The sequence below is a fragment of the Polypterus senegalus genome, chromosome 1 (assembly GCF_016835505.1).
Source record: "Polypterus senegalus isolate Bchr_013 chromosome 1, ASM1683550v1, whole genome shotgun sequence".
Taxonomy (NCBI): Eukaryota; Metazoa; Chordata; class Cladistia; order Polypteriformes; family Polypteridae; genus Polypterus; species Polypterus senegalus.
Window position 1 is genome coordinate 337892098 of NC_053154.1, and position 23374 is coordinate 337915471.

The 23374-nt window shown below is 38.0% G+C and overlaps 1 protein-coding gene across 1 annotated transcript in view; it reads right to left on the minus strand.

Moving 5' to 3' along the window:
- The window catches only part of alx4a (ALX homeobox 4a), a 229669-nt gene extending 206856 nt beyond the window's left edge, over positions 1-22813 (minus strand). Inside the window, exon 1 of the mRNA XM_039739104.1 lies at positions 22414-22813. Within this exon, the coding sequence (XP_039595038.1) occupies positions 22414-22759 (346 nt within the window). The 5' untranslated portion in view covers positions 22760-22813. The remainder of the gene's footprint in view (positions 1-22413) is intronic.
- Positions 22814-23374: the final 561 nt, after the last annotated feature.

Below are 23374 nucleotides of genomic sequence, written 5' to 3' on the forward strand. Positions count from 1 at the left end.
TAAGGAATCTCTATAAACTGAAAATGTATTATCAAAATTTAAAAAATAGGCAAAAGTAGCACAGAAAAAAGGGCAAAAGGTTTTGCCTAAAAGGCAATCCCCAGCAAACAAAGTCTCAATAAACAATCCGATGACATAATCCTGGAACAAATAGGCAAGAATACCACAAAAAGCAGTAAATCGAAACAAAAACAGCAATACTCAAAGAACTCCACAATGAACAAAATGATCTCCTGTTCCTGAGCCTGCTCAGCTCCCTTCGATAGCCAGGGGGGAGGGCTCAGAAATGACAATTGCAGGGTGGCGCCACCTTCTTGGGCTCCACCCACAAAGAACAAGGAACAGGGGTCCATTTAAAAGGACAGTACACAAGTACCCAATATTAAACAAAATCAACATAAATAACATAAATATATATATATATAAAAATACAAAGACAACAAAATCAACATGGGGTTCCTAAGCACGAAATTTTCCAAAAGAAACACAAAATACCAAATAGAAAGGGGAAGACCGAGAAGCCCTGGCTAGTAACAAAAGAGCAAGGACGTGATCTTTATAATTTAAAGATTTGTTTTCAACAAAAATGCTCTTTGACAAAAATAAGTTCCAAACAGCACAAAATGCAAAAGGGGTTTCTAATACTACAAGGCAAGCCAATGCAAAATCAAAAACAAAGCATAATGTTAAAAAGGCAGTAGATTTACAAGCAAGCCCAGAAATATCACGAGAAACTCACTAATACCAGTGCCTTCAATGAACCGCAAGGGACTGTAGGATTTCCTCTGCCTTTATGGGGCTAAGGTCAGTCCCTTAAGGGACAAAAGTTTCACGGCCACACAGAAACAAAAGAATAAAAGATGAACACACCAGGCAAAAAAAAAAAAGAAATTTGAACCCCAGCCAAACATAACACAACAGGACACATAGACACACGTTTACATGTAGCAAACACAAGGCAATCCTGACTCCTGCAACTCAAGGATCAAGCTTTACAGCCTACACAGTCAGAAAAAAGGGGACAATCCTACAAGTTTAAGTAAAATTATTTCAATTTTTATTAGTTATTTGTTTTTTTTGTAATTATTGTAATTTCAATCCATCATGGTCATTTGTATTTCCATTTGCTGTTATATTGGAATATTTCTTTTTTTTTTTTGTATTTTCTAATGTTTGACTTACTCTACATTTGTTAAGTGTTGTGATTGGCACTGATTTATTTTCTTAACCTCTGTTCTCAAGAGTGCTGGATGTGTTTTTGCCATTTTTTATTATTTATTTTTTTTGTGGATTCTGCTATACTAGCCATCCATTATCCAACCCGCTATATCGTAACTACAGGGTCACAGGGGTCTGCTGGAGCCAATACCAGCCAACACAGGGAGCAAGGCAGGAAAGAAACCCAAGGCAGGGCACCAGCCCACCGCAGTCTGCTATACTAATGATGTTTAATTATTTTTGCATTTTCCTTTGAAGCCATTTTGAAGTTAATGGTAGCACCTAGGGGTGTCTTACCAGCATCATAGGCCCCCGGGCAAAGTAGTGCACTGTGTCCCCTGTTTTGATAGAAAAGTAGAAACATAATAGGCATCAGAAAAATCATGGGCCCCTATGCTCCTGGGACCCTGGCCAGTGCCCATTGCGCCCGTACCATAAGATGGCCCTAGTGTCATCATTTTCTATGGGTGTGTGTATTGGTTGCTATGCAGTTACCATCGAATGACGGCTGAACCCATGCACCTTGTGATATTATTAGTTGTTATTAGAATATTAGAACACTCCACACGAGAACATTCATCCCAACAAAGCTCATCAGTCCTCTCCACTTATTTCTTCCAAAAAAACATCAAGTCGAGTTTTGAAAGTCCCTAACGTCTTACTGTCTACCACACTACTTGGTCGCTTATTCCAAGTGTCTATCGTTCTTTGTGTAAAGAAAAACTTCCTAATGTTTGTACGAAATTTACCCTTCACAAGTTTCCAACTGTGTCCACCATGTTCTTGATGAACTTATTTTAAAGTCACCATCTTGATCCACTGGACTAATTCCCTTCATAATTTTAAACATTTCAACCAGGTCTCCTCTTCATCTCTTTCCCTCATAACTCATCCCCTGTAGCCCTGAATCGGCCACGTCACTCTTCTCTGGACCTTTTCTTGTGCTGCTATGTCCTTTTTTGTAGCCTGGAGACCAAAACTACACTCAGTACTCCAGATGAGGCCTCACCAGTGTGTTATTAAGCTTGAGCAGAACCTCCTGTGACTTGTACTTCACACATCAAGGCGCTATATAACCTGACATTCTGTTAGCCTTCTTAATGGCTCCTGAACACTGTCTGGAAGTCGATAGCTTAGAGTCCACTATGACTCCTAAATCCTTCTCATAAAGTGGACTCTCGATTTTCCGACTGCCCATTGTGTATTCATATCTTACATTTTTACTTCCTATGCGTAGCTCCATCCTGTCTATGAAAAGGTGATACTGAAATAAATGTTGTGGTGTGATTTTTTCTTCTTCAGTACAACATTTAAGAATGTTCATTCATTTTTATATTTGCTTTATTTTCCTTATTATTTTTTGCATGTGGAGTCCAAAGGGTGGGTGCAGCTGTGCTCCCAACCCCTGCCTGGTGTGATTTGATTTACTTAAAAAAACAATTCTTTCTTTACTGTATTGAAATTTGTTTTCCATGGTTTTCAGACCTCACGGCAACCCAACCTCATCCTTATTTCCTCTGCATATGGTCTCTGAAACACAGTTACTTTTTGTTGAAGTTATCTATACTAATAAAAGGCAAATAAAACGCAAAGCCCTCACTGACTGACTCACTGACTCATCACTAATTCTCCAACTTCCCGTGTAGGTAGAAGGCTGAAATTTGGCAGGCTCATTCCTTACAGCTTACTTACAAAAGTTAAGTAGGTTTCATTTGAAATTCTACATGTAATGGTCATAACTGGAACCTATTTTTGTCCATTTACTGTAATAGACTGCAGCTCGATGGCTGTGGGTGACGAAGTTGCGTCCCGCATCATCATGCCTCCTACGTAATTGAGTGCCTGCCCATATAAGGTCAACATTCACGGGTGAAGGACTGTGCTTATGCAAACGACCTTCGACGCGGCTCACGTGAACTGACTGTGAACGCAGTACGCATACAAGCATATTCATAAGTGCAGCTACTGCGGAAACAAAGCACACGGTGGAAAAAGTCAATGTCCAGCTAAAGGAAGACACTGTAAAAAAAAAAACATGCATGCAGTGTGTGATGTCTCAGATAAGAGTACCGATTTGTGTGGAGAAAACTTCGATGAATGACACCTGTTATCTTTACAACGGTTGACAAACACGGAATGTAACTTGAACACAACACATCCTCCAAATTGTCTTTTTCATAACTTCTTTAACACACTACTTCTCCGCTGCAAATCGCGGGTATTTTGCTATATATATATATATATATATATATACATATATATATACACACACACACATAGTTTTACTGTCATATAATGCAAAGAGTACGCGACACATGTTTCACGCTAATTCTGGGCTTATCAGGAGTACACACTCACTGCATCTCCTCTCGGGGATCGAACCTCAGAACATCAGCGGCGAAGCCTCTTACATTGCGCCATGGCGTGTGATTCGTTTATTTGACAGTATGCAGATAGGGGTAATTACATTCAATGCATTCGTAGTCTGAATCACAATCTGATCATATGGTGTGTACGCCTGATGAGCCCTTGCATTATTGCATTATTTGACAGCAAAACTATTTCAACCATTCTATGATCTGCTTCTCGCAACTGAAATAGGGCACCGTGATGGATGTTAGCCAACTTGCTGGCCAACCACAGGCGTTACCTGGTAGGTAACCACCCATACAATCAGATTGTGATTCAGACTACGAATGCATTGAAAAAAAAAAAAAAAAAAAATATATATATATATATATACACACATACATACATATGTATGTCTGTATATTTATATGTATGTGTGTATATATATTTATATGTATGTATGTATGTGTATATATATATTTAGATTTGTATATATATATGTGTAGATATGTATATGTATACAGTATATATATGTATATATGTATGTGTATATATATATGTATATGTATATATGTAGATATGTATGTATATGTATATATGTGTGTGGAGCTTATCCCAGGAGCCTCAGCACCAGTCTGTGACAGGCTACTTTCAGGTCAGATTGGGGGGCATACACTAGTAACGGCACATTGCCGCACCCATCACATGAAGAAACAGCTTGGGATCTGGTTGGCAACCCACCCATTTCATGCAGACATGCGGTCCAGACCCACCCTTCCGGAAATGCCCACCCATCTGTGGCAGCCAGGTTTTACGTGGACTTCCTTAGGCCAACAATGAGCATTCTGCAAGACAGATTACCCTCGGGTAATCGTGCCACATGGCCGTAGTGCCATAACTGATGCTCCCTCACAATGCAGATCACGTGCGTCATTTGGGACTCCATGAGCAACTCAAAGTCAAACCAGCGGTACCAAAGGATTCTCAGAAGAGACACACATGAAGGAGTCCAGTCTTCCTCTCAGGTCACTGGATAGTGTCCATGTCTCGCAAACAGGAAACACCAGAACTCTAAAGACTTGGACCTTCATCCTTTTGTAGAGATATCAGGACCACCACACACTCTTTTCAGCGACTTCATGACCCCATCCATGCTCTCCTAAGCTGTCCACTGACTTCATAGGAAGAGTCACCAGAGTCACACGAATGTCACTGCCGAGATCCGTAAACCTCTCAATGACGAGGTCGACACTCTCTCCACAGACAGACACACTGCTGATGGTCATGTCCAAGAGGTCAGTAAAGGCCTGATCTTAGGTTTTTATCAGGACTCTCACAAGGCCAGACACTTAGACTCCTCACTCAGTCTCTCGAGAGCCCCCATCAGAACCTCCATTGACTCCGCGAAGATCACAGCATCGTCAGCAAAGTCAAGATCTGTGAATCTTTCTTCACCAACAGATGCCCCAGGGCAGCAGAGTTTTTCAGGAGTGGCATTTTGTCAACTACAACAGAAGAAGCCGGTGTTGTTGGGAGGGTGGGGCTAGGGAGTTACCCTGAGTAATCTTTGGAGCCCAGCCCCTGATTTTCTTGACCACACCCCTTTCAGGTCTTTGATTTAACACCCAAGTAGGACTTGAACCTCCATCCATGCAAAACCCCAAGCGTAACACCTCTGACAACCCACCAATCCCTAAACTACCACATTCTTGGAACAGCAATGACGTGTTTAGCAATTTGGATGTGACATTTCCACTTTTACTTATAGGGCAGCAGAGAAGCTGAAGAAAAAGCTGAAGCCCTCAACGCCTCTGTGATGACAAACTGGTGTAGGGGTTTTTATGGAATGGATGGTTCAATAGATAATCTGATGCATTTTTGTTTTGCTTCTACACAGTATTATCTTTTTATTAAAATAATAATAACAATAATATATTTTATTTATATAGCCTTTCATAAATTTTAAAGGTAGACTGACTTTAAGTAATAATTATAATTATTATTACTGTTGTCATTCATGCCAGTCATTGTCCAACCCGCTATATCCTAACACAGGGTCACAGGGGTCTGCTGGAACCTTATTATTATAAATCATACTTTTTATTTATATAGCGCCTTTAATAAATTTTAAGGGTAGACTGACTTTAAGTATTAATAATAATATTTTTATTATTGTTATTATTATTAATAAAAATAATAAATCAAACATTTTATTTATATAGCACCTTTCATACATTTTAAGGGTAGACTGACTTTAAGTAACAATAATAATAAATAATTAATTTTATTTATATAGTGCTTTTCATAAATTTTATTAATAGACTGACTGTAAGTAATAATAATAATAATAATAATAATAATAATAATTATACATTATACATATTTATATAGCGCAATTCAGAAATTTTAAGAGCAGACTGACTTTAAGTATTCATATTTTTTATTATTGTTATTATTATTAATAATAAATCATACATTTTATTTATATAGCACCTTTCATACATTTTAAGGGTAGACTGAATTTAAGTAACAATAATAATAAATAATTAATTTTATTTATATATATAGTGCCTTTCATAAATTTTATTAATAGACTGACTGTAAGTAATAATAATAAATAATTCATTTTATTTATATAGCGCCTTTCATACATTTTAAGGGTTGACTAACATTATGCAGCACTTTTCACTACTCAATGTACCTTACATAGAAAGCAGAGAGCCACTTCAACCACCACCTGGATGATGCGATGTTAGCCATTGTTACACCAGTAGGCTCACCACACATTAGCTATTAGGTGGTTTAGGGGTGAGTGAGATAACCAGTTTTGAGACAGGCGATGATAAGGGGCCTCGCAGTAAGGAGACCTGGGTGTTCACTTCCAAGGTCCTCCGTGTGTGGAGTTTGCATGTTCTCCCCGTGTCTGCGTGGGTTTCCTCCGGGTACTCCAATTTCCTCCCACCGTCCAAAGACATGCAGGTTAGGTGCATTGGCGATTCTAAATTGTCCCTGGTGTATGCTTGGTGTGTGTGTGTGTGTGCCCTGTGGTGGGCTGGCACCCTGCCTGGGGTTTATTTCCTGCCTTGCACCCTCTGTTGGCTGGGATTGGCTCCAGCAGACCCCCGTTACCCTGTAGTTAGGATATAGCAGGTTGCATAATGGATGGATGATAAGGGGGTCTCAGTGACCAGGCCATGTGGGGTAATTTAGCCTGGAGAATGGGATATCCCCTTCTCTTTACAAAGGATGCCAGGGATATTTTATGACCACAGGGAGTCAGGACCTCAGTTTTATGTCTCATCCAAAGGACAGTGCCATTTTTACAGCCCAGTGTCCCCGTCACTGCACTGGGACATTGGGATCGACATTCAGACCACAGGGTAAGCGCCCCCTGCTGGCCTCACCAACACCTCTTCCAGCAGCAGCCAAAGCTTTTCCTAGATGGTTTCCCATCTAAGTACTGGCTGGACCCAAACAGGTTAGCTTCATGTGGATGACCTCTTCTGAAGTCCAGGTGGTATGGCTAAAGGGGAAAGCATTAACCTATCTTATTGTTAGATACTATAGATGTGTGTATCCACTAATTTCTGTATTAAAGTATTTATTTTTGAATGATGAATGTGAGAACTTCCTAAAGATTATTCCATTTCAAACATGTAACAATGTAAGCAATGCCAGTGATAGGGTATTTTGTGCCGAGGCCAAGCTTATTATTAGTAATAATAATACATTTTATTTATATAGCGCCTTTCCCATGCTCAAAACGCTTATTAGTGTGCCAGTCGACTGTTTTGTAGCTAATAATAAAAGTTCTTTGCATTTATATAGCGCTTTTCTCACTACTCAAAGCGCTAAGCAATTGTAGGTTAAGGGCCCTGCTCAAGGGCCCAACAGAGCAGAGTATATTTTTGTCATTTACGGGATTCGAACCAGCAACCTTCCGATTGCCAGTGCAGATCCCTAGCCTCGGAGTCACCACTCCATCTACAATAATGAATGTGACCCCAACCCATGCAGCTGCCCTTATGATCTGTGCCCTAGAAGAATGCCTAATTCATCATAGTGGTGGTGCCAGTCCTACATGTAAGATACAACCACATGGATATCATCACTTTGCATGTTTTTGCCTTCTTCTTCTTATTATTCCCATTTTAATATGGGCTCGCAATTTGTTTTGACTACTACTACATATAAAAATATTTGTTTAAGCAAAACAAAAGAAATAAGTATCCATTTATTCATTTTGAGATTAGCTAAATACAAATTATAGGATTGTGGGGAAAAATAAATAAACATGAATATGAGATTCTCATTTCTGGTGTGCCACCCTGTTAGTTGACAAGGTTTAGTTTATTCAGTGCGTGCTTATTTATTGTTATTCCTCAAGTTTGTTTGCTTGTATCATCTAAATTGTTGGGCGCAAAAAACATATTATTACATTTCTAATATTTGCTTGCTGCTGCAATTTACAATAGACTTACAAACTTACAAAAAATATTATAATAATAATAATAAAACAAACAAGCATAACTGGAAACTGCTCATTGATTTACACGTGTAAACAGCCAATCACGTTTATTCGGTGTCGGGTTGTCCATCACCAAAACAAGAGCGACTCATTGTCTTTAAAGAAGACCCCGAAGATGGGACATTGTTAATCCAACAACACTAACCAGAAAGAAAGCTCTGTTAGGGGAATGAATGAGCTCTGTTGGAGGCACGATGACGCAGCGATTAGCGCCGCTGCCTCCCAGCTCCAGAGCCGTGGGCTCGACTGCCGGCCCATTTCACTCTCAGTGTGGAGTCTGCGCAGAAGGCTCCGTCACCCGGATGTGTGTCTTGCAGCGGACTGGCGCCCCACCTCGGTTGGTTTCCGCATTGCCAGGCGTTGGCGCGGTGCTGACTGAGGTCATTGCAGTTGCTCATTCGATAACGGGTATGTGTTGTGAAACCGGGTATTGCTTGCACTATAGTTGACACTTCTATCCCCAAAATATTTAAAGCTTATGCCGAAAGAAACAGCATAGCATCACGTCTACCATCTCAGTAGCAAAGGAACATTGATCCAAAATTAAACTGTCCAAGTCATTTTATTGATAAATACAAAATCCACAGGTCATATAAAATTAAGAAACGCATTTGAACATTAGTAAAATTGTGACGACAGAGGACAATTCTGCCCAATAAGCCCTGCCTCCTTTTCCATGGAGATTGTCCAAAATAACATCAGATCGGCATCTGAGGCCTCTAACGTCGGACTCTCCACCATGCCGGTTGAAATAACGGCTTCGATTTAAACCACCCTTTCTTAATAAAATGTGGAGATATTACCAGGTGAACACTACGAAAATGTTTAAAAGAAAATGAGAAGGTTGTCCAATTGGACCTTCCTCTGGATGACGAGGAGATAACGTGTATGAGGAACCACCTCGGGTTAGGGGGGCACGCCGTGTAGTCACAGGATGACCCTGGTACCAATGTAGTGACACCAACGCGAGCCCTTGGGTTAAAATAAATAAAGCACCTTAAACGGGCAAAAACGGCATCCTGCACATTGGCATTGGAAACTCGACCATGGACCCTGCAGATTATGAGGAACTTTTTCCCGCATGCATGAGCTCTTTAAAAGGGAGTGCTAACGATATCGACAACAGTCACAGCTGCTCCAAGACTTGTACTCAAAAAGCGGTGGTTTTAGATCTCTTCGCCTTTATGATGGCGCAATAAAAACATCAATAAAATAAATTGAACGCACAAAGCAGTTTCTAAATCACACAACATTTCACAGTTTTACAGGGTAACTTTAATTAAACGGCCAGTAATGAATGTCTCTGCTTATATACAGAAGTGCAGATCTCGGAGCCTTCCAGACAGACCCTCAGCTCTCCCCCAGTGTTATAAGCAGACCGCGCGCAGGCAGGCAGGCATCCATCACCCGGAGGAGGAGCCGCTCGCGTCTCACAAGTTGTTTTTCATTTATTTATTGTTGCTCACCTCCGACACTCCCACCACCTTATCGTCATATCCTCCCACTCGCCCCGTACCCTTCGCGGCTGTGTTCTGCTGATCTCACGGAGAGACAACGTGCACTCCCCCCGGCTCACGCTGCGCTAGCGCGCGCGCTCGCTTTGTAACCAAACAGGAAGGTGAGAGTGAGAGCTGAAGGGCCTGACGGAGCTGAAACTTTCCTGTTACTCTTGTTTGGTTACGCGTCTTTTATACGAACACCGAACAGAGAGAAATAAACTGCAGCATGAAGGCTCGTTTTAGATGTACAGTACAATACATACAATAAGCGCTCCCTCAGTGCGGCGACACCTTTTTCATCGGCAATAAAACGCAAATCACGTAAACAGAAAAAGGGACGGCTAAACAGGATACAAGCAGATTCTTTCTTTCTTTCTTTCTTTCTTTCTTTCTTTCTTTCTTTCTTTCTTTCTTTCTAACGGGTTTTGCATCAATGAGGCGATTTCTACAATTAACGAAGGGATTTTTTCTTGTCTTTGATGTGAAATCGACTTTCTGTTAATGGTTGCCTGATTTGTGTGTTTTTCTGGTATTGTTTGTGCTGGAGTGCGGTTAATTGATTTCTGTTTAATAAAGGGAATTTTAAAACTCGACTCTTTCTTTCTTTGATAACGTTTTTCAATTTCATAACACATCTTCAAATGGTAATTAGAGTAGACTGGAAAAAATAGCAAGGAACCCCCCCATAGAGTGTGAAATTGACATTCTCCCCCATTTTAAACAAATCGAATCGCATGGCGTGTCCGGCCCTTCTGATTAGGAGGCTCTGAGCGACGAGTTTCTATGTGGCCAGAGCTTTGAATTGTGTGCTGGTACCTGCAGAGGAATTGGCAGTAGAGAGACTAAATATGAAGCCAGTTTATGTGCAGTTGAAAATAATGAATTAATTAATCAATTCATTTAGTGGTCTATGAAGAATGTAATTTGGTCTTTGAATCTTTTTCGTGCATAAGGGTGGTGAAGTTTGGGGCTTGATATGTTTACCTGTAAAAGACTTCAGGGTCTTTGAATTGTGTTGTCTGCTTTGCCAATTGCTTTTTTAATCCTGGTAAATTACGTGGATTTCTGAAAAGTGAAGACAATTTTAAAAATCAAAATGATTTCTTTCTTTGAAACAGTTTTCTTTATATCTTGAACTATATGCAGAAGAAAATGATTCAAGAATCAAATTTGCAGTCATAAGAGTAATCCTTACCAAATAAATATCTCTATTTTGTAACTATATATATATATATATATATATATATATATATATATATATATATATATATATATATATATATATATATATATATATATATATATAATCCTGTGACACACAATTTGATTAAGAAGATAATAAAATGGATGGGCCTATTCTGGATTTTGAATTTATGATAATGATGATGAAGGTGAGAATAATGATAACAACGGTTATTATTATTATTATTATTATGAAAAGCTGTATAGCGCCTAGACACTGGAATGACCTACCAAAATTATTTAGATCAGTTGACTCCATGAATTCTCAGTTAACCTCCATGTCAAGATGCTCAGGTAACCTGTGTGTGTCTGTTCTAGACCATTAATTATGTTGTCTGTTAGGCTTTCTCTGAATTTACTATCCTAATCTTATTTATTTGTTTATTTAGTTTGTACAATGCTATATACTATATACCCTGCCGTTCTTTCTTATATTATGTAAGTGCCTTGAGCATGGGAAAGGCGCTATATAAATAAAATGTATTATTATTATTATTATTATTATTATTATTATTATTATTATTATTAACGGTTAACCCTAAACCCTAATATATTCCTATACTAACCTAACCCTAATAATAATAATAATAACTCACCAGAACTATAACAGGTTACAAAAAGCCATTTAGATCACAGACTGTTACACAGAAAGTAATTCGATTTAATAATAATAATAATTCCAAAGACAGTCCAATGTAATTGCTCATTGATCTAAATGTCAGTCATTTACGGATTTTAATGATTCACGTCACTTTTTGAGCACACAGTCCTAATACTCTTGAAAGTGCTATAATGGCGCTTTGATGGGCTGTGTGGTTTATTGTTAATAATAATAATAATAATAATAATAATAATAATAATAATACCGCCCTGTGTAATAAGTCATTGGTCTAAATGTCATTTTGTAACCTGTTACGGCCCTACCGCATATCATTTACGGCTTTTAAAACTTCGCGTCACTTTTTGGGCACACAGTCCTACACTCTTAAATCTACTGGTTCAGTAATGGCGCTTTACTGGGTGGGTGGTTCTTTTTTGAGCCCTTTCTTGGAAAAGAGCCATTTAATTCTAGAAATGGGTCTTAGCATATGAAATTGTTCCTGTGTGCTTTGGAACTAGTCTTAATATGTGGATAAAAGAGACATTTTCTATACTTACAGATGAAGAAAACCTAAACGTATCCTGAGTTATTGCAAGCCGTAAATCAGGAACCCATCGACATTTCACAAATCTGTTATCTATTTATGGAGCCTGTTACAGATGTAAATAAAGAGAAGTTCTTTCTGGAACTTCACGTGGGTCGGTCTTTTGGGAACCAAAATGGCTCCGCTTTTGTATATCGATGTGAAGAACGACTTTGGCACCTTTACTCTTAAGTGTAGAACAATATTTTATTCGTTCGTTTGCTTTACCTGCCTTTTCTTTCACAGACGCACTTCTTAGCAGTGTCTTACTCGTACTTAAGGGTGGCGAAGTTCGCAGCTTCGAGACGCAATTCTCGATGTGTCTCTGTGGATTTTCTCCCATTTTCCAAAAGCTTGAGTGTGAGGCTAATAGGCGACTCGTGCGGGATTGTGCGGGGGTGTGCAGGAGAGCTGGTGACGGGCTCTGTCGGAGTGGACCGCACTTTGCACCTGGATGGGAAATCTTTGAGGCATTCAAAGTTTTCTGAAGGTCATTTTGAGCCATGCATTCTCCGTGATTCGTTAATCGCTGGCACTGTTACATTCAAATAAACTCTTTTCAATTAAAACCGTTGATTCGGACTTGAACGTTGATCTATGACTTCAATGTACACATAAGTATTTAAAATTGCGCTTAACCTGCATGTCCTCGCAAACAACGTTTTCACTTCAACACGCAGGTGGTTTTGGAGCTAACAGTTCAATCTGCTTCTGTAATTTAAGCTCATCAGTAAAGTTTCTTACGAAGCTCATCTGAGTACCAATAAAAAGTCATTTAATCACATTAAAATGAGAAAATATGCGCCGACTTACAATTCCTAAGTGTAAAACAATTGATCACCGCCTGAATGGGCGTAAATTAATATTCAAAGATTGTTATACAAAGTACATAACAAGACAATTTTAAAGTAACACATATTCTGATTAATGCCAGCTTAAAATCAATAAAGGAAAAAAAAGTTACATTGCAAACTGATAATTATGAGAAAATCCTTTGTCGGTCACAGCCCTTCTCTTTCGTCTGTCCGCGATCAGGAGCCAATTTAGAATCGATCAATATTATTTAAACTGTCATTTGCGACAGCGATGGATGCGAAAGAACAAAGACAAGTTTGGAAAAGAACAAACCTTTCAGCCAGACAGTTCTTATGTATTTACTGTGTCACCTCAAATTAAAAAGGTACGTAATATAAAACACGACTCGTTCAGTTTACTGGGGCTTTAGGAAAGCATTTAGGAAGTGGCCATCCCACAATCGATGAGACAAAGAAGCAATCAATCAATCAATCAAACATTGAAGAAAACAATCGATAAAGTTTGGGTTGGTTTAGACTGAATTAGATAAACTTTAGTACCTTATATATCAAGCAGTACAAGCCGTTTTTACAAAGCAAATGCAATTTCGGTAACATTTTGTGCAGGTATAGTCGTCAAATAGAGAAAAACACATTCAAAAATAAAGTATCAAAACAGGCTTAGAATCGTCCAGATAGATAGATAGATAGATAGATAGATAGATAGATAGATAGAGGGGAAAGGCACTATATAATAGATAGATAGATAGATAGATAGATAGATAGATAGATAGATAGATAGATAGATGAAAGGCACTATATAATAGATAGATAGATAGATAGATAGATAGATAGATAGATAGATAGATAGATAGATAGATAGATAGATAGATAGATAGATAGATAGATAGATAGATAGATAGATAGATAGATAGATAGATAGATAGATAGATAGATGAAAGGCTCTATATGATAGATAGATAGATAGATAGATAGATAGATAGATAGATAGATAGATAGATGAAAGGCACTATATACAGATAGATAGATAGATAGATAGATAGATAGATAGATAGATAGATAGATAGATAGATAGATAGATGAAAGGCACTATATGATAGATAGATAGATAGATAGATAGATAGATAGATAGATAGATAGATAGATGATAGATAGATAGATAGATAGATAGATAGATAGATAGATAGATAGATAGATAGATAGATAGATGAAAGGCACTATATAACAGACAGATAGATAGATATATAACAGATAGATAGATAGATAGATAGATAGATAGATAGATAGATAGATGTGGAAAGGCACAATAAAATTATAGATATATAAAAGTCACTATATAATATATAGATATAAAATGAGGAAAGGCGCTGTATAATAAATAAAATTGTTACTATAATAGATATGAAAGGTGTCATATATTGCATAAATATATTGTAAAAGGTGAATATGATTGACAGATAGATGTAAATATCTATATTATGTATACGTTTAGAAGTTATGCATGATAGATATGCAAGGCGCTATATAAAAGATAGTTATCAGGCAACATGATAGATAGATATGAAAGACGGTACATTTTATTTATTTACTTATTTGGATGATGTCTTCATTTAAATAAGGCAACTTACAACATTTGCACTGCAATTACTTACATTGCTTTATTTTTGCATTTGGCGCACATGCAGGTGAGTAGTGTGGCGTAGTGGTTGATGCGCTGGACTTCAAACCCTGAGACCCTTTGTGACCATAAACAAGTCACTTATATGTTAGCTGTTGTAAGCCGCTTTGGCAAAAGGGATCAGCCAAATCATAAAATGATAGACATGAGAGGTGTTCTTGCTAGATAGAGAAAGTGTGTAATGGGTAGAAAAATCACTTTAATAAGGATCTGTTGCTCTAAAGGCCCAATGGAATCAAATATGAACTTCAATTCTGTGATTTTCAAATTGAAAGCGTACCAGTAAAAAGACAGCGGAGTTACAAACTGCGCGTACTTACCTTGGTGAAAGGGTCTCTCATATTTTACAGCGATGGTATTTCATATTAAACCACATTTGTTTAAAGACATTTTCTATTAATGTGGAAGCCGTTAAAATGCAGATATCATGGCTTTATGTCATGAATTCCCAATGCGTTTATATGTGGTTTGTTTGCTTAACGAAGTCCCCTTTATTTGTTCGTTCACGATGACGTTAGTGGACGGCGGTCCTCACGCTCCCTCTTCTACTCACGTCTTTATTTCTTCCCATGGCACGAGCCTTTTCCGTCATATGCTAAGCAGGACGTTATCACCCTCCCATATCTTTTTTTTATCCTGAAAGAATCCTCAAAAAGATTCCCTTTGGAACCGCTGTTGATATATTGGGAATCCCAGGGCTGAACTACACCTGGAAGATGTTATTTCAAAACCAGATGTTTCTGAGCTTTAACTTTCTTTTTAAACGTTTGTTGACACGTGGAGAGCAAATGGTGGAAACCGTGTTTTCAAACTAAGATCCAAATCCAGGGATACACAGGAATCCGCCGTCTGTGAGATCAGAGCAATAAAGCAGCCCTGCCTCGAGACAATAGTGAATCAAAAAGGAACACAAACATCGCTTCACGTGTCCGCTATGCACAGCCGTTAGCGTGCCTTCAAAGAAAAAAAGGTAACACACAGAGGAAAGTCAGCCCGGTGTCGCAAAATAAAAATAAATTTTCGAGCACACCGGTTTTTGACGGTTGAACCTCCATCGGGCGATTGCTCAAGTTTAATATTATTTGACAACTTCAAAGCACTGGTCTGTTTTATGTTGGAGCAGCTGCCCCGCTTTCATAATGCATGTTTCTACAAAAACAGAATCAAACGTTTACCATCCCAATGCAGTGGGCAACAACATTTATGAAATGACTGACAGACAAAAGGTCACCATACAGTTTCTGTCCTTTTGCTAAAATCAAACACCTTCTGCCAAGAATAGGAACAGCAGAAAGAGTAAAAGAAGAGCCTGGTGAACTAAACACACGCCATTTCTACCTGCGGACTCCCACTTTCATCTACAGAAACACCCCGGCAAGGAATCACGCGACACTCGGAGTGACCGCAAAGGCACGCCCAGAATTCGCAGAATAGGCCATTTGTGACAGGGGCGCGCACACGAGACACCAGGTAAATCGGTGAGAGCCACCAACGCATCAAGTGAAACTTCACGTTACTGTGATCGCTGAGAAGCAATCAGGAAATTCACAAATAATCAACCTTCGCGTTACGTCCTAGCATTTCATGTGATGACTTTTATACCTGAGTGCCCCTTCACAGAGTACTTCAAATAAATGTAGAATGCAAACATTAAACTGAACGGAAGATGCGATTTTGGTTGATTGGTTTTTCCACTGCGCATGCTATAATCTTGGATCAATCAGCTGTAAAGTTTGAATTTATTTATTTATACCTACGAATGTTATATTCTGTTTTACAATAAACATCAGTATAGAAATCTATCGGTTGAAGTTAGCAGTTCATCTGAGCTGTGCAGTTCTGTGTTTGCAAAGTCTGTATTAGCACTATATAATAGATAGATAGATAGATAGATAGATATGAAAGGCACTATATGATAGATAGATAGATAGATAGATAGATAGATAGATAGATAGATAGATATGAAAGGCACTATATGAGAGATAGATAGATAGATAGATAGATAGATAGATAGATAGATAGATATGAAAGTGTAAATAATAAATGAATATTAAAGATTAATAAAATATACAGGTAGATATGAAAGGCATTTGTTACAAATATAAAAGCCGAATATGATAGATTGATATAAATGAAAGTCGCTATAGTATAGATAGATAGATAGATAGAAGTGGAAATGCACAATAAAATGATAGATATCTGAAAGTCACTATATAATATATAAAAGGAGAAATTTAACAGTTTTAATGTTATATGCATATTATTGTCTATTTTACAACAAACGTCTGTATAGAAGATCCATTGACTGGGGCTTACATTTTATTTGAACTGTGGTTTCTCAATTCTTTATAAATTCAGATTTCGATTGAAAGGAAAGGCAGTATAAAATGAGATAGATAGATAGATAGATAGATAGATAGATAGATAGATAGATAGATAGATAGATAGATAGATAATGCCCTATACAATTGTAAATAAATATCGATCTCTTATTTTTACAAGTAAAAAAACAAAAGGTATCCAATTAACAGCTCGCACACATCTCTCCAAAAGGTTAAGTCAGCCGCAGATCCAGACGGATATTTAAACACACTCATTTTCGTCTAGTCTCGCTTTCGTCTTTTCTTATCGGTCGATAACTTTGCGCTATTTTTTTAATATATTTATTTTGTATACGGGCTCTTGTATGGCTTGCTTTGCAACCCGGTACGTGCCACTCGAAGTATAAGGTAATGTGTTGCGGTGTGTTCTCCTAAATTTAAACAGTGTCCGAATATCAAAGCCCTGCAGAGACTAGCGCGTTATATTAATTTACTCCAAGTTCAATTTTATCCAACGTGCAAATGAGCGACGTTTCAGCGGTTGATTTTGTGAATCAGGTGAACCCTATTATGAGGCAGGGTTTCATAAAATTTCAAAAGTTTTAATTCTTGCAGATTTTTTACAATCGTTGTAGGAGATCTGGCTTTTCCCCATATGAGTAAGCGGTATACATACACGTGTATATATGGCTTATGGATTGTCCAGCTCATTCTTTCCTCGCAGATACGATAAATAAAACCCAACCTAATAAAGGATAATGTCATTAAAATTGCAGCAGTTACAATTTTGTTTTACTTATGTATTATCGTCACATTTGTATTAAAAAACGAACAATTCTTACTAAAGCCATGTCCGCAATTGGGGGAAAATATTATAGTATTAAAATATATATACTAAATGGCACTTATTTGATAAAGAACAACTGCATTCTGTAATGGAGTCTTTAATAAGAAATGTGTTTCTTGGGCTTAGAAAAGGTTCCTAATACGTGCGGATACAAATAGGCCACGAGAACCCGAACTAACAGGCAGTGTTGCGTTGAACGCAGGCCGTGTGAGGCAGTGGTAAAGACTTTGGACTTTAAACGTTGAAGATGTGGGTGCGAATCCTGCTGCTGCTGATATTGTGTGACCTGACTGTGTGCCAACTAAATATCAAACATTGTAAGTCGCTTTGGATAATGGAGTCATTCAAGTACATATGTTTAACGTTTATAGCAGGAGTCCTTTAAACATTATAAACACTTTGGTATTTCGCAAATTTGTTATCATCTAGCCTGGTTATTTATGGAACCTGTTACGGATCCAAAAAAATAAAAGTTGTTTTTTTTTTTTATGACATCGCTTTGAAGAGCCATTTTGGCACCTTTATTTTTAGGATTATCGATGAAAACGAACTGCGCAAGGGTTGAACTACAGGAAAAACAAAGAAGAAGAAGAAAAAGAATTGTGGTTGTGTATCCGTTACCTGCCGAAATGCTCTCTTTATATAAACCTGGTGGAGGCTTAAAAGGTGATACGTTGCAATTCTACGTTTCTTTTATCTTTATTTTTTTTATTAACAATATAACTGTCGTATAGCAGCAGCGTAATACGAATACTAATACTACTACTACTACTACTACTACTACTACTACTACTAATAATAATAATAATAATAATAAGAAGAAGAAGAAGAAGAAGAAGAAGAAGAAGAAGAAGAAGAAGAAGAAGAAGAAGAAGAAGAATTTGCATATGTAGTAGCACGACTACCATCTTGTTCTCTGTTGCTTTTGATGCTTATACCGTCTAATGAATTATTACTTGCTTTATGAGTCGTCTTGGATAAATAATGCATCTGCTGATTAGATAATAATAATAATAATAATAATAATAATAATAATAATAATAATAATAATAATAATAATAAATTATATTGGCGAATGAAATAGCTGGGCTATCACATATTATGGGCGGAAGGTGACAGGCACATTTTGATGATAATTTAGCAGAAAATCTGTTTGCCTAAAACCTCCAAAAGTAACACTAACCGTCATGGCTGGCTATTTTATAGAAACATGTTTTCCTTTCTATAAAAATTAGATCATTGCAATGTTTACTTGATTTGCGACTCGTCGGCGCGACCTTCGAGGACCCAGCGAGCGCACCAGTGCCCCGTTAAAGTGCGAAACAACACGAGAAATGGACTTTATCGCAGGTAAATCCTGCTTTGTCTGTTTCTGTTTCGGGGGGGGCGACTTTCTTTCTCCTAAACATCTTCTACCTCACAAACACACACACGCGGCTACTGCCCCGATATTTCAATATGGTAAGGGTGTTGAGTTTCCTTCTTTAAACGAGAATCGTCCCCTATAAGCGCAAATCATTGCAATCGCACGCATGAAAACAAAGATGCCGTAGAAGTTCTTCAGAGCGACAGGGGAACTGTGTTTTGGTTGCACAAAGAGCCGTCCTCATGAAGGTTCAAGAATGAATTTGTATTTCTTTAGATCCGTATCAGGATCCAAACATGTCCACGAGTAGACGATCACAGATTTGTCAAATGCGGGTTCATAATTTTTAAAATACAGACCCACAGGCCACGTTCATGTTTTCTTGCGCTGACTGCACCACATCACAGATTTCTGTTTTGTTCGCATGTTAGGAGGCCTTTCAAAGTCCAATGAACCAACTTCGTATACAATGGACCCTTCACAGGATGAAATGTTCCTTTTCAAGTAAGGGTTCTACAGCACAGAGCCCAGTAAAGAGCCATTTTCGAACTGTTACCTTTAAGTGTATTAAAAAAAAAACAACCAATAAAGCAACAATTCTATAGGCAAATACATAAATAGCCGGAGAACGGAGAGGAACCCACCAGGCGTTTTATATGACCAAACCAACCTGCATGGGTCTCGTGAACTGCACTCCTGTAAAGAAGTGAATAAAGTTGCGGACATTCATGTAGAATGTTCCTGTGTTCCGTACAGGTGACAATACCACCACCACTACCACGAAAACAAATTGTGTTGCTTCTATTAAAAACAACACCTATGGACTAAGCCTGTGACCCCGTTTGCTCCAAATGCTCCAATTTTTCTGTCTGCTATCAGCTTTTGCCGACAGAAGACGAGAGCGCCAAGCCAGACGTCTGAAGTGCCGTACATTCCTACACACAAAAGAAAAGTTCAAATGTAGTAAACATAAATTAATTCCTTAAAAACCCCGAATGTCATGTGTTCATTCGACTTGCCGTTATAAATCTTACATCACCACAATTTCTGAGGTACGTGCCAGTCAATGCACGCTTTCCGTTGGATTTTATCGCCAACACTCCTTCTAAAGCTTTTACGAGAACTGCGATAATGCAAAAGATTTAAGTATTAGTTGCCGTTCTGTGGGTTTGTGCTCTTCTAAGAATAATATTTTTATATGCGCCTTTAATAAGAAGTTGTAAAAATTAACAATACACTATATGCCACATGCACGCTCTAGGGTTACACATAAATGTCTTTTAAATGGCTGTCCACTCCACTCTGTGCCTCGGTGATGGATGACTTGTTAACTTAACCCTGGCCTCAGCAAACCGGGAGCCTCCTTCACTTTCTTATATTTGCTTAGATAAACAAATTTACAACGAGACACCAAATCGTTAACCTTTAATGATGGATTGAAAGCAGAGCAAAACGGAAAGCAAGCCTCAAAAAAAAAAAGAGGAGATTTTACTATGAATTACTTTTTTGCTGTTAGTATAATACTCAAGCTATAAAATGAGTAAAACATAATTAAACAACAAAAAGAGAGAAATAAAAAAGAAACGAAAGAAAGAATGAAATCCTATTCAAAACATTCATTTAATTAGTAGATAACAGCAAGATTATTAGTTCAGTTGTCAAATGCTGCAGCCCCAGACATTAAAGATTGTACGGCAGATTATCGCATTAGATATAATTTAATTTAAACTATTAGGAGAGTAAAATTATGCCGTTTTCCTAATTTTATTACATGAAAGCTATACCTTTAATCATATTAGCAGGGTGTTGTTAAATAGCACCTTTGCTTCGAGGACACTTTACCGTTAGGCGCTTGAATGACTGCTGCGACTTTCAAACCAGACGTCCGTGGACGCAAACGGGAGCGCGGCCGGCAAGAGGCGCACCTCGGGTTTCAGATTCGCTGCCGACTACGATAAGGAAATGGCGCTGGGAAAAAGTACCCGAAAACAAACAGAGACAATCATTTGGGAAGGTATTTTAGTAGTTATGAGGAATGTGACTTTTGGTCTCTCTTTTTTATTTTGTGTTTTCCACATTTACTCTCATTGCACGTTATAAGTTGGCGCCCACTAATGCGGCTCGGTGGACATTTTAAACCAAACAATTGGGAGACGGCGTGCGGTAAATCGGTAAGTGTTTATTTTATATATATGTATAAAGAGAGAGAGAGAGAGAGAGAGAGAGAGAGAATACGTAGAGAATACGTATATAACAGATATGTGAAAGGCACTATATACTAGAAAGAATTACAAAGACATGGTCAGTAATAGAAAACTAGAAAGGAATTTCATAAAAATTGAAAAGCATTATATAACAGATATAGACGGTAGAAAGGTAGGAGTAACACTAATTGAGAGACAGATATGAAAAGTTAAAAATAACAGAGATATGGAAGGCACTATATAATAAATAGTTAAGACAGGAATTATATTATCTAAAAGATAGATAGACAGAGTGCAAATCAACTATATACTGTAAAAGACATCAAAAGAGAGAAAAAAAAAGTCATGTAATGGAACTGCTTTGCAGATATGAAAGACGCAATGTCAGAGATAAACTGATATAAAAGGCACTGAATAAAAGATGGATATATAATGTACTTCATAATGCATAGACAAGAAAAGAGAATACAACGAATAGGTGAATAATGCACAGATAGACAGATGTGAAAGGCACTGTACAATAGACAGACAGACAGACAGACAGGCTGACAGGCTCTTAAAAAGAAAGGTGACATTGAGGTTCTTTTGAGCAATGCCATAGTGCAACCATTTCTGCTTCCCACAAGAACCATCCATATAAAAGTTCCAGAACAAACTGTTTCGTTTTATTTAGGTGTGTAAGGCTCCATACATAACCTTGAATAAATGATAACAGATTTGTGGAATACCAAAGGGGTCCTGATTTTAAAATGATTCTTGCTTCATATAACACGGACTAATTTCGGGTTTTCGTGATCTGTCAGTATCATGCTGTATATTAAATATTTCATTTTTGTCCAGGTATTAGATGCGCTTTCAAAGCCCACAGAGCCAAATTCATATGTAGAGAACCCTAAAAGGATGAAATGGTTATTTGTCAAGTAGCTCTATGAGGATGCGCACAACTCAATAAAGGTGTCATTAAAGAACCGTTATTTTAAGTGTGTAGATAGACAGGAAAGAAAGTATAAAATGTTAAGATAGATAGATAGATAGATAGATAGATAGATAGATAGATAGATAGATAGATAGATAGATAGATAGATTTTTCATCTAAAGCCTGTTGAATGTTAAACTCCAATGAACACTGAAACAGCGATATTCCGATTAAACGTCTACTTACTATAACAAACGAGCGCTCCGTTGTGGTTGCTTTCCTGGTGGTGTTTGTTTCCTTCTGGAGGAGTTTTGGATGAAGTCCTCTGCATGTAGAGGTGGTATTTGTTAAAAGTACCTTCCCCAGAACTGGCATCCAATGGCTGGCATTCCTGTTGGAAAGGACTCCGCGACTTTTCCCCATAAGCCTGACCTTTGTTGGTCAGGAAAGTGGGGCTGTACTTGGTGTCATTTGCTTGAAATGTCCTAAACGGGTTCGTTTGGTGCTGATCTCTATTTTGCTGTGCGGAATTGCTATAATAGGAATCCATGACCGTCATGTCACAGTATGAAACACAAGTCTCAGCGTTCATTCCTAAAACAATCCAAGATTTTTTTTCCCTTTTCTCCGCTCTCTTCCTTTTGCACACTTCTCTCTCTCTCTCTCTCTCTCTCTCTCTCTCTCTCTCTCTCATACACAGAACCGCACGCTCTCTCTCTGTCTCTCTCACTCACACACACACACACACTGAGACGCAGATGGAGTTAAAAGGATTCAGATGTTTTCCAGAGTCTACGAGCTGACCGAAAGCAAAAGAAAAACTCGCTGTCCCCCTTCAGGCTCTGAAGACGGACGAAGGAAAGGAACTTTTTCTCTTGAAGATGCGACTAAAGGACTCTTCAAAGCTGCGTAAAACGGCCACTCCTCAACTAATATGCAGATGAACGAATGAGGTCGACTCTTTCAGCAAAAAAAAAAAAGTGCATAAAAAGACCCTTTATTATGAATTCGAGGGGACGAAACACATGACATTAATGTAATTAGAGATAAGAATATAACACTGATTGAAAGTGAAAGGTATCACTGCGCGGGCAATTTAATGCTTGTGACACAGTCGATCTGTAATGGTCGTCTTAAGTGGTGACAATCTGCTGCATTGGACGTTTTATCACAACTGTTGGTTTGCATCTAGCTGAACACACGACAA